Source organism: Varanus komodoensis, unplaced genomic scaffold (genome assembly GCF_004798865.1).
Source record: "Varanus komodoensis strain SLA01 unplaced genomic scaffold, ASM479886v1 scaffold5, whole genome shotgun sequence".
Taxonomy (NCBI): Eukaryota; Metazoa; Chordata; class Lepidosauria; order Squamata; family Varanidae; genus Varanus; species Varanus komodoensis.
Window position 1 is genome coordinate 13,624,820 of NW_025336087.1, and position 12,099 is coordinate 13,636,918.

A 12,099-nucleotide genomic window follows, 5' to 3' on the forward strand; every position below is an offset into this window, starting at 1 on the left:
TAGAGTGCCTGAAGAACTATGGACGGAGGTTTGCAACATCGTACAAGAGGTAGCAACTAAAACCATCCCAAAGAAAAAGAAATGCAAGAAAGCAAAATGGCTGTCTGAGGAAGCTTTACAAATAGCTGAGGAAAGAAGGGAAGCGAAAGGCAAGGGAGAAAGATACACCCAATTGAATGCAGAATTCCAGAGAATAGCTAGAAGAGATAAGAATGCCTTCTTAAATGAACAGTGCAAAGAAGTAGAAAACAATAGATTAGGGAGGACCAGAGATCTCAAGAAAATTGGAGATATGAAGGGAACGTTTCATGCAAAGATGGGCATGATAAAGGACCAAAATGGCAGGGACCTAACAGAGGCAGAAGAGATTAAGAAGAGGTAGCAAGATTACTTAGAACTATACAAGAAAGAGCTTAACGTCCCTGATAACCACGATGGGGTGGTCACTGACCTCGAGCCAGACATCCTGAAATGTGAAGTCAAATGGGCCTTAGGAAGTCTGAGCAACAACAAAGCTAGTGGAGGTGACAGTATTCCAGCTGAGCTATTCAAAATCTTAAAAGACGATGCAGTAAAAGTGCTATACTCAATATGCCAGCAAATTTAGAAAACTCAACAGTGGCCACAGGATTGGTAAAGGTCAGTTTACATTCCAATTCCAAAGGAGGACTATGCCAAAGAATGTTCAAACTACCGCACCATTGCACTCATTTCACATGCTGGCAAAGTTATGCTCAAAATCCTACAAGCTAGGCTCCAGCAGAATGTGGACCGAGAACTACCAGAAGTACAGGCAGGATTTCGAAGAGGGAGAGGAACTAGAGATCAAATTGCCAACATACGCTGGATCATGGAGAAAGCTAGGAAGTTCCAGAAAAACATCTACTTCTGCTTCATTGACTATGCTAAAGCCTTTGATTGTGTGAATCACAACAAATTGTGGCAAGTTCTTAAAGAGATGGGAGTACCAGACCATCTTATTTGTCTCTTGAGAAACCTATATGTGGGTCAAGAAGCAACAGTGAGAACTAGACACGGAACCACTGATTGGTTCAAAATTGAGAAAGGAGTTCGGCAAGGCTGTTGCCCTACCTGTTTAACTTATATGCAGAGCACATCATGAGAAAGGAGGGGCTCGATGAATCACCAGTTGGAATTAAGATTGCTGGGAGAAATAACAACCTCAGATATGCAGATGATACCAATGGCAGAAAGTGAAGAGGAACTAAAGAGCCTCTTGATGCTGGTGAAGGAGGAGAGTACAAAAGTTGGCTTGAAACTCAACATTAAGAAAACTAAGATCATGGCATCTGGTTCTATCACTTCCTAGCAAATACATGGGGAAGATATGGAGGTAGTGACAAATTTTGGTTTCCTGGCTCCAAGATCACCACAGATGGGGACTGCAGCCAAGAAATTAAAAATGCTTGCTCCTTGGGAGGAAAGCTATGGCAAATCTAGACAGCATACTAAAAAGCAGAGACATCGCCCTGCCAACAAAAGTGCGTATAGTGAAGGCTATGGTTTTCCCAGTTGCAGTGTATGGCTGTGAAAGTTGGACCATAAGGAAGGCTGAGCGCCAAAGAATTGAAGCCTTTGAATTGTGGTGCTGGAGGAGACTCCTGCGAGTCCCTTGGACCACAAGGCGATAAACCCTGACTGCTCTTTAGAAGGCCAGATCCTGAAGGTGAAACTCAAATACTTTGGCCACCTAATGAGAAGGAAGGACTCCCTGGAGAAGAACCTAACGCTGGGAACAATTGATGGCAAAAGAAGAGGACAGCAGAGAATGAGGTGGCTAGATGGAGTCACTGAAGCAGTTGGCATGAGCTTAAGTGGACACCGGGGGATGGTGGAGGACAGGAATGCCTGGAGGAATGTTGTCCATGGGGTCGTGATGGGTCAGACACAACTTCGCAACTAACAACAAAATACTGCTTTCAAATACAATCAGTTCTCCAAACTTGGATTAAGTTATCTATATCCATTTTTATGAGGAAACTGAATTTGTTAGTACCGCCAAAATCTTTCTGTAGCTTGCCCATGCCAAGTTTTAAACTAAGTTTTGTCTGTGTGCCAGGGTCAAGTTTTTGGACAACAACTAACATTTGTCCTGAAAAATGAAGATCAATTCTGCTAAGGTATAGAAACATGAGAGAACACTTACTTAGCTATAACAGATATTTACTACTGTTAATCACAATCACTATTAGCTTCTATCATGTTTAATGCAGTCTGTAGGCACAAGCAGAGTTATGGGATTTTTTCCCCTCCATAGTGTAGTGAATCTCTCCAAATACATAGAACTGTTGCAAACTTGTGCTCTGTAATGGAATGTAACTATTTCTGCTCAATGATCCACTTGCTAGATTGTGCACTCTTCACTGTTGCTTTCTTGACAATTAACTCAAACTGGTCAACACTGATTTGAATGTAAAATCAAGATGAAAGCCAAACTAGACAAGTTTCACATGACAGTTGCATCATTTACATTGACAGCAGAGAAAAAATAATGTACACATTTTTAAAAAGTAAAGCAGCATGGAAACCACTATGGCAATGAGAAAATGCCTCAAAATTAACTAGTGTAATCTTTAAAATATATATATACACACACACACACACAACTTGTGGGACTCTTCAAACTCCTGAATATTTTGATAAGGTAATCAATTTCTCTTCTGCACTCAAACTACATTTAGTGGTCACTTCTGGTAAAATCAGATCATAGTTTAATACAGTACTGTTGCATTCATGTGAATATAGAATTTAAGAGTGAAAGTCAGGGACAAACATAAAGATGTCAGCCTTCTGAGCTAACAAAAAGGGATACCGAACTGGCATTCAAACTGAGCATCCTATGAAAATATAGTTACAATTATATGTAAACCATCTGGACTAGTTTTTAACTACAGTCAATCAAATGCCTTGTGATTTTAAGCACACTTCATTTTCAACTCTGCTTCCACCAAGTAAGCTAGTATAAATATCTAACAGTAGTAATCAATTTAAGAGCTTTGAGCAATAGTATGTATTATGGTGCTTTGTTAACCAAGGCTCTAAATCCATTTCATATGGTGCTCCCATTTTTACCTAAGTACAAAATACGACTTAAAGTATTTGCCTAAACATTTAGTCTTTATTAGCATTTTGACTTAATACTTTTCAATTTTGTGTACATCCAACCCAACTGCAATTAAAGGCTCCGTGCATTAGCAATAACTGAAGAGAGCTGCAATTTGAGGGCATTTTCAAATATTACAGATCTTAGGACAAGATCAGTACAAAAATGTAACAAATAAGTCACAATAGAAAATAGCAGCTCCATAGAATTTTCAAGTTTTACTTAAAGTGACAGTTCAGACTGCTTCATTCTTTGATGCTTCATCAAAGTTCTCCACAAGATCTGAAAGAAAGAGTTAGCAAGTCAGACTTTTAAAGAATATCACACTTGCTATTTACAAATTTCTCATGCTAAGTTCAATAAGCTTATTTGTAATTCAAATGATCCACCAAAGAGGTTAACTAGGAAACATTTTCATTCCTACAAGGGCTTGCCCCTTATTTTGGTAATCCCCTCCTCCTGCAACCCTCCCAGAGTATACAAGTCTGCCCCAACCTTTAAGAGCAGATTTTCTGGAAGCAGGGGGGATGTAGAAAAGAGGAAGCAAGAAGGTTTTATTCCATGAGTTGGACACTGCCCTCAGAAGTCAAAGCCAAGCTTAAGATAAAGCTACTCTATCACAGCCCTATAGCACAAAGTTAAGAAACACACAGAATGCTAGATCAAACATAATGAGCAAGTTTGCACACTATGGTGGCAAATTGTGGACTACTTAACCTAGTCTTTACTTGGAAACACACTGCTTCCACTACGCAAAACACTTTCCAGACTGTAGGCTGATGAGTGACATAAACCAGAACACACTGGGTTAAACAAGCCAAGTAACCTACAATTAACGTTCTGCATGTCCCCAAGAAACTGTCAGTTAATTAACCCACAATCTGCTGCCTTGGCATACCAACCTGATCTAAAATAATTTGCACTTAGTACAATCCTTGGGCAAAAAAAATTGTCAGAATTCTTGGGCAGCCGTGTTTTAAAGATGATCATTAATACTATTACCAAGATGTCTACTGCTATCTCAATGCCTCCCTTATTTGGCAAGTCCACAGTTCATTTTGAAAGAGTAATATGGCACATTTACAAAGTTGTTCCACAAGATGGCTTATAGTAGGGAAACACTTAATGCATCGATATTTAAATTACATAAACTAAAAGAGCAGCATAAGCCACCTCAGACCAACAATGCAATATACCTTCAAACAGGACCACAGCTCTAAACCAAGTGTAGCATCAATTTAAAATCCAGCCTACTCTTTCCCAGAAGTGGACTGAAATTAAAGTTTAAGGCCTGCCTTAAAGAACAGAAAAAATTCAGACAGGAATCAAGCAATACCTTTTGAGAGAGTTCTAAATACAAGACTACTACACCAAAAGTGTTCCCATCTCTTGTGCCCAATGATAGCCTTCATCTTGACGGCAACTGGATGCACAGCCCCTAGCCAAGTCCTGGCAGATCTTTTAATCTTTATGGACCAGGTTTCTTCAAGGTCAATGCCAGCACTTAAAACTGGCTTTGGAAACAAACAGGCAGCTCATACAAAACTGAAGGCATATACACTGAATGCTTACTCCACACAAGCATTGAGGCCAAAACCCCTGCACCATCTACACAACACAACCCCCCAGAAAGCTCATTACAATATTCTAGTCTGGATATAACCAGTACATGAACAATTAAGTTCTTACTGTTTACTGGTTTATCACTCTGAACAAATACAAAGAATTTCTAGCCATTGCTACCAACTGTGCTTCCACAGATAGCATTGAGTTCAGAAGGATCCCAAGCCACAAACACTGTCAGAGGAAGTGCAACTCCATCAAGATCAGTTGATGTGGCTCACACAGCTCCTCTGTCTTGTCTTAACGAAGTCTCAGCTTATCTACCCTCCTCAGTTCCAAAAACAGCTTCAGGACACACATTCATTACTTATGCAAAAGAAGAAATGAAGACAAGTATTCTTACCTGGTACTTCATCATCATCATCTTCTCCAGTAGCAAGAGGTGCTTTTCCATCCACAGCTATAATCAGAAATAACGAAACACAAATGTGATATCCCAAAGTCACATTTTTTCAGGAATAACCCCATCTGCAGTAAGACCTAGTGACATAGGTTGCAAACCTCTACTGAACTCAACCAAACTTAAGTCTGAATAAAATTCACATTTGCATTGCTTACAACTCAGTCCTGTACACCAATAAGTACCTACTCGATAATATTGTACTCACTGATCATTGTTTTCCACAGTAGACAATATGTGGTTTAATAAGCAGGCTAAAAGGAGATGAGCCTCAACCTATATCTGACAAAATACAAGCAGCCCAAATTTTAGTTGCTGCAAACAAGAAAATCATAAGTCTTATAAATTCCTTCTAATATTTAAGAAGTAACACATGTACAATATACTTCATCTATTTCACAGAAATTTCCTAAGTATTTTAAATGGAAAAAAGAACTGCAAGGGTGCAAGAACCGAAGAAAAGCCATGCAAAGGTTCATCTTGTCCAGTATTCCATACACAGTGCCAAACTAGCTGCCCACAGAATCACTCAGGATGGGTGCAAGCTTGCCCAAGCTCCTTAGTAACTGGTGTATACAGACATGCCACCTCTGGTAAAGGACCGCAAGGCTGGTATCTACCAATACTCTTCACCCTCACAAATCTGTCCAATTCTTTTTTAAAGGCAGTCAGATTGGTGGCCATCAGCAGTTCCTGTGGCAGTGAATTCCATAGTTTAAACATTGTGTGAAGAAGTGCTTCCTTTTATCTGTTCTACACCTCCCACCCATCAGACTTATGGGATGACCCCAGGTTTGAATGTTATGGGAAAGAAAATAAATGTCTTCCCCTCTACTTTTTCCACACCATGCAGCCACTCTTTGTTTTAAAGTAGATTAAAATGTTTTTGCTCATACATAAGTTTTATAGCTGCATGTATCCATAGAATGCATATCCACAGCATGACACAGCATACATACTTCATCAATTTAGTTAATGTTAAGCCTCTCTCCAGCTTTTATGTATTGTGCCTGAATTTCAGGAAATAATGGGTTTACTCTGTCCTGTCCTTCTCCCAAGCTATGTGGGACTGCCTCCTATCCTGGGAAACAACACACTATCAACAGAGAGGGACCATTTTTCACTCTCTCTCAGGGGTAGAGGAGGACAGTAAAAGGAGCTCTGAATATCTTGGAAGTTTCAGATAGGTGTTGCTGCCTGTTTCAAATATTGCATATACACAAATTAACTGCTGACTTCTGCAACATACTGAATCCACAATGTTAAGTCAAGGAAAAAGAAAATTTGACAAAACAGCAATGCAGTGCCATTTCCCCTCAGTGCACAACTACTTATTTTATGTATGTACATACATATTGATATCCTGCCCTTTTCCTTTCAAGAAACTCAAGGTAGTTTATAGAATTTCCCTCCTGAATCTTATCCCAACAACAACCACCGTGTGACGTGGATTAAACTGGGTCTGCAGCTGGCTCAGAACCACCTAGTGAATTCCATGGCCAAGTGGGGAGTAGAACCTAAATCTCTTGGATCCCCAGTCAGACACTCTAGCCACCAGTGACTCTCTCAGAGCTTTCAAGTGAAGTCTAAAAGTGTTGATTAAATTAAAATTGGCCGTTCCACTTTTAGCCAGCAATCTAACTATCCTGTAATTAAAAATTCTATCATACTACTGATTTACTGCTTTTATATTAAACATAGCAAATAAATCTTTACTTGCTTCCTAGAGAAAGCACCATTCCACTAATGCTAGGAGTGCCTATCCTAGCTTTCTGTAGCCTTCCTAGCATAATTCAAAGTGTGGATATGATTTGAACATTAAACTTGTATCTTGCTTCTCAAGGACATCTGAGAAGATGAGACATGGCCAGTCACAAGAGCCAGGGTTATCTCAGTGGTTCTAGCTGCAGAATACATTCTTTATGAAAACTTCAAGATCAAGCCCAAGCTTTCAGGGACACTACACTGCAAATCTTATGCCTGGGCTTGTTGATACTTGACAACTGCTTTAAAAAGTACAGTGCTATTAATCATCAATTATAGCATGTCTTCAAGTCCTACTTACATTGTTTGGGTAGAGCTTCTGCTAGTCTCCTCAAGCTTGTCAAACTGTCAGCACCAAGCTGGTTTAAGATGCTAGGCAACATTTCAGTCAGTTGCTTTGTCTCAGCATGGCCAGTGATTGTGAAAGTGTTAGCAGCTAGAGAAGCTTGAACCTTAGGGTTGTTGAAGTGGATGACAGTGCCCTGGTTGGTAAACATGTTTACCTACAAAAGAAATCAAAACTAGTTAACAATAAAACTCTCAAAGTTAATGAACTTTATTTCAATAGCAAATTCCATACTTGAACTCAGTTTTCTGAAACAAGCATTTCCTCAGAACAAAACAGAAACAAGCTCTTTATGAAAATACTTTAAACGAAAACATGAAAATATAAAGGTTACCTCTTCAATACCAGAAATGTTATTTACTCCCAATTTCTTTAAGGAAAACTGAAGCTTCTTGTCATCTGCTGTAGCTGTTCTATGAACCACCTTCTTCTTTCTGCGGGCAGTACCCTATGGATAAAGAGTATAATTTTTATACACCCAGAACTAAAGTGTCTAAATAGCAAGCAACTCAAGGTATAAAGTGAAGTTTCTGCTTCTGCTACAAAAACTAGACAGCTCCACCCCATTTACTGCTAAATAGAAGTGAAACATCATAATTCTGGCAAGTACAATTAGCTAAAAGGGAGACTTGTTCATAAAAACTTCTCTGGTATCCTTTGGCAAACACCCTCTGGAAGGAGCCAGAGAAGCTTTTAATCTTTATTTTTTCAGGCTATTGAGTTGCCATCAATGAGCAACACAGGTGTATCACTCAATCAAGCTTTGTTGAATGGAAGAGTAATGTTTTTGTAGATGTGTCTGCAAAATTGAATTAAAATGCAATGTTAACTCAGGGATTAACACATGAAAATTCTGTGGAAAAAGGAGATGCAATTAAACATAACTACTGCCACACCCTCCCAATCTTCAGTACTGGTACAGTGACTCACATCACACAATCCAGAGTTACAAGAAATAGAGATGAACATCAGCACAACCCATGAACTTACCTCCTGTTTGTACAGAATTGCTTGCAATGCTAAGAAAGGCTGCTATGCAATACTCTAATCAAGTCTAAACTGTTAAATTTGGATGAACTGTTCTTAAACTGGCAGTTAATTATGGAGAATAAAATATCTAGAAAAGGTAGAGGGGTTAAGTTTAAGGAAGACATTCTAGAACCATTTTAATTATTTAATAAATGAAATGCAGTGAATGAGTTTCACATCTTCAACAACAGTAGGAACTACTTCTGTTTCAAAGATTGGACTTGTTTATGACAACTAAATCGATAGCAACAATCTTAAAGTAGGTTACATGATAAAATTATAGGTCCTGATGGTAAATTACTTCCTTATGTCACAACCTGAAATTCAACTAGCTACACCTCAATTAAAGATAGCTGTCTAACATGAGTTATCAGGTGCTAACTTATGATGATGTATACATTCTGGTACAGAGACCACAGAAACATAGACTAGTAGAGCTGGAAGGGGCCAAGGAGGCCATCAGGTCCAACCCCCTGCTCTTGTTGGACAACAGTTTACACCATCCCACTCAGATAATTGTCCAGTTATTTTTTAATATCTCTATATAGGAGAGCCTACCACCTCTCTAGGCAACTGGTTCCACTGTTGTATTGCTCCTGTTCAACCTCAAACAATGGAATTCTGTTTAATAGTGAAGGCCAACAGGAGTTGCATCCAACATCTGTAAAACTAATGTTCCCCATTCCTGCACTAGACTAAAGCACAAAACTCGCTTAGACTCACCCCACTGCACTTCATGAGTGTGTAGGCCAGGGGTCTCAAACTCGCAGCCCTCAGGCCAATTGCCAGGACAGGTAGGGCACAGGGGAGGGGCCATGCGGCCTTCAAAACACCGGCAGCGCCCAGGCCGGCCTCCGGATGAGGGCCCACCACCACCACCGCAGTGGTGGAATACTTGATGCGGCCCAGCCTCACCCAGACTCTACTTCCAGCAGCCCCCAGGTAAGTTGAGTTTGAGACCCCTGGTGTAGGCACTTCAATCTGGGTCTCCCTGTTTTAATATGACACAAGGCCCATGTCGCACTGCCTTAGTAGGTAAACTTTCCTATGCACAATTCCTGAAGGTATGCCCCACAGCACAGAACTGGGATAAGCAGAGACTAGGTTGCAATGCATAGCTCAATTACAACCTCCTCGTAAATCAGTCATTAAATCCTACTTGGCTTATGCAGAAAACAAAAGCATGAATGCCGCTTTATTAGGTCAAAAGCAAAGAAAAATATGAATTAATGCAGTAATATCCGGTAGCAAGCCTAATGAGAAAACAAATTTTGGAGACACCAAACTGAAAAGGCAGCCAAGAGAGATGCGAGGAACCAAATCAACCGCAGCCTTACCTTTCCACCGATGCGCACTTGTGCTTGAAGCTTAGCAAGTTTCTCTTGATTCATGATAGTTTCTTTCATCTAAGAAAATAAAAGAGTCGATTAGGTCGACAGCGTGATGGCGCCTCAAAGCTTCCCTGCTCCCCTGGGCCTGGAGGACTGAGGCGAACCTAAACGTGACGCGACCCGACCCATGAGGAACTGCACGTTCCTCAGCCAAGGCGGCAACCTCCACCCCTTGCGGGCTGTTCCTCTGGAGAGTCACAAGCCCAGACTCCAGGCCCAGAACAGGAGAAAAAAATCCAGCACGACGTCCTTGAGACACCGGCGGCGTGGAGGGCGGAATCAGCCGGAACCTGGTGGCAGGCACCGGGGTTCCCTCGAAGGTGAGGTCCGAGACTTCTTTCCGACTCACAGGCCCAAGGTTTCTGCCAGAACGAACACCCCGCCGCTACGGCAGACGACTATCCTCCCTCCCGCCTTCCCTGAGTAGCCTCTTTATACCTTCTCGGGAGGAAAGACCCCGATCTGGGCAGGTCAAGAAGCAGGAGAATGCGGGAACTATAGCGCAGAGCCTGGCGGGAGCGTGCGAAAGGATCCAAGATGGCGGACGAAAAGGAAAACAGGCAGCGGTGACGCTATGACGCAGGGTGACGTAGTTTGCGCGCGCGTTGCCCTCCCGGTTGCTGCCTTCTCGCGCATGCGGCGCATGCGTAGTCTCTTTCGCTGTGGTGCGTGATGGTTAGTTCGCGTTTGCAAAGCGGGTGGTACCGGAGATTGGTTGGTTGGTTGCATTTATATACCACCCCAATCTCTGGGCGGTTTACAAACATTAAAACCCCAAATACAGTATCCAATCCTAAGCAAATAGATTGGCTACACCACAACTGAGTATAAAATAAAATAACTTGATTAAAATGAATTAAATGAATAAATATATACAATTAAAATTAATTAACTTTAAAATATTGGTTAAATAAAAAGGTCGTGCTGGTAGTGCGTGAGTTCTAAGAGCAAAACATTCAGGGCTCAATCCTACGTATGCTGTGAGTTACAAGACATTTGGCGTCTTCTTCCAAATGCTTGCACTCTGAGTGAAGGCTTCACTCCATTTCCTTCCCCAAAATTCCTAGTTTGGTACCCAAAAGTTGTAAGAGTGGGTGCCACCCAGACAAAGCGACCTGAAGAGTACATTGCAGAGGAACTGTGCCATCTCCCCACAAGCCACTTAGCTGACCTCCAAAGCTTGAAAGTTCCCCATCAGTTGCTGTATTTCCAAAGCAAGACACAACTGACAGAGATGTGGAGATGCAAATAAAGATGAAGGAATCATGATGTGCAAGAGTAAGCATCCTGAACAAGTCTTTCTGGGAAAGAAATAACATTCTCCCATTGCAACAGCAATAAAAACGAGACCAGACTGGACAATGGGAAAACAAAAACCCACAGGGATATTAAGTGAATTCATGAGTCTATGTAGCTCTGTACTGCCTACTACACTGAATGGCAGGGACTTTTCAGGAGAACTTACCAAGCCCTGCCTGGAAATGCCACTCATGAAACCTGGGATGTTGTGCATTCCATTGTAGGTGCATTCTCATCAGTCAGAATCGTACTGGTATTAGCAGAAAGCAAAAAAATGCTTCTTTTGATTTTGGAACTTTCCATCACTATCAAGAGTTTGAGCATACTTCTGATTCCACAACTTTCAGAGAGAAATTGCAATAAAATAAAGCAAAAACCCTTTATAAAGTCAAAGCTGTGAACAGGGGCAAAATTCCATGGATGGCTTCCTATTGACTTGAACTTTGTCTCTGTATTTAAGAGCTTTGCTGGAAATTGAAACCTTATTACTAGGGTAAATGTTGAAGTGCAGGTGGTAATCATGACAGTCCCTATATGTATGCCCTTCCTAACTGTATCTAATTTGAAGAAATTTAATTTGAGACCTGCATACAAAACAGCTGTTCTGCCACTGAGCAACAGCCCCATAAGTCAGGAGGTTCTGGGCAGAGGCAGTGTCAGGGAGAAGGTCCATTAGGGCTGGAGCCCTGAATTTCTGCAAAGTCATTGGCCTCCTCATCCAGCTGCCCATGAGCACCTGCTGAATACTGGTACAGGGACCTTGCTGTTCTGCCCTATACCATTGATTTGATCCCCTGCATTAACTGGCTTTTTGCTCACAGATGTTTCACCTCCTGCACCCCTAATCTGTCTGCCTTTCAGTTTTTTTCTGAAATCAAATGTCCTTCTCTCCTGTGTTCAAACAATCTTTCTTACAAATAGAGAAATCCTTAGAAGAAAGTCCTTTGGAGATACACAGGGAAATTTTAGAGCGTATGTAAAGTAGCAAATGCAAATTTGTGCATGTTTTCCTGTTTTGTCCTGTGCACCTGTTCCCTGGAATGTTTAGGTACCTATCACCCCACCAGATCTGGGGATGTTCTTGTCATTTTCTCTCCTGCATGCCAGATGTGGCTTAGTCACG

General features: G+C 41.2%; 1 protein-coding gene across 1 annotated transcript; it reads right to left on the bottom strand.

Moving 5' to 3' along the window:
* Positions 1 to 3,119: 3,119 nt before the first annotated feature.
* Positions 3,120 to 10,253, bottom strand: BTF3 (basic transcription factor 3). Its single transcript, XM_044446489.1, has 6 exons — positions 10,116 to 10,253; positions 9,624 to 9,692; positions 7,592 to 7,705; positions 7,213 to 7,414; positions 5,091 to 5,147; positions 3,120 to 3,406 (listed from the first exon to the last, which is right to left on the bottom strand). Exons 2-6 carry the CDS (start codon positions 9,690 to 9,692, stop codon positions 3,360 to 3,362), a joined length of 489 nt encoding a protein of 162 aa, XP_044302424.1. The 5' UTR covers positions 10,116 to 10,253; the 3' UTR covers positions 3,120 to 3,359.
* Between the last annotated feature and the right edge of the window lie 1,846 nt (positions 10,254 to 12,099).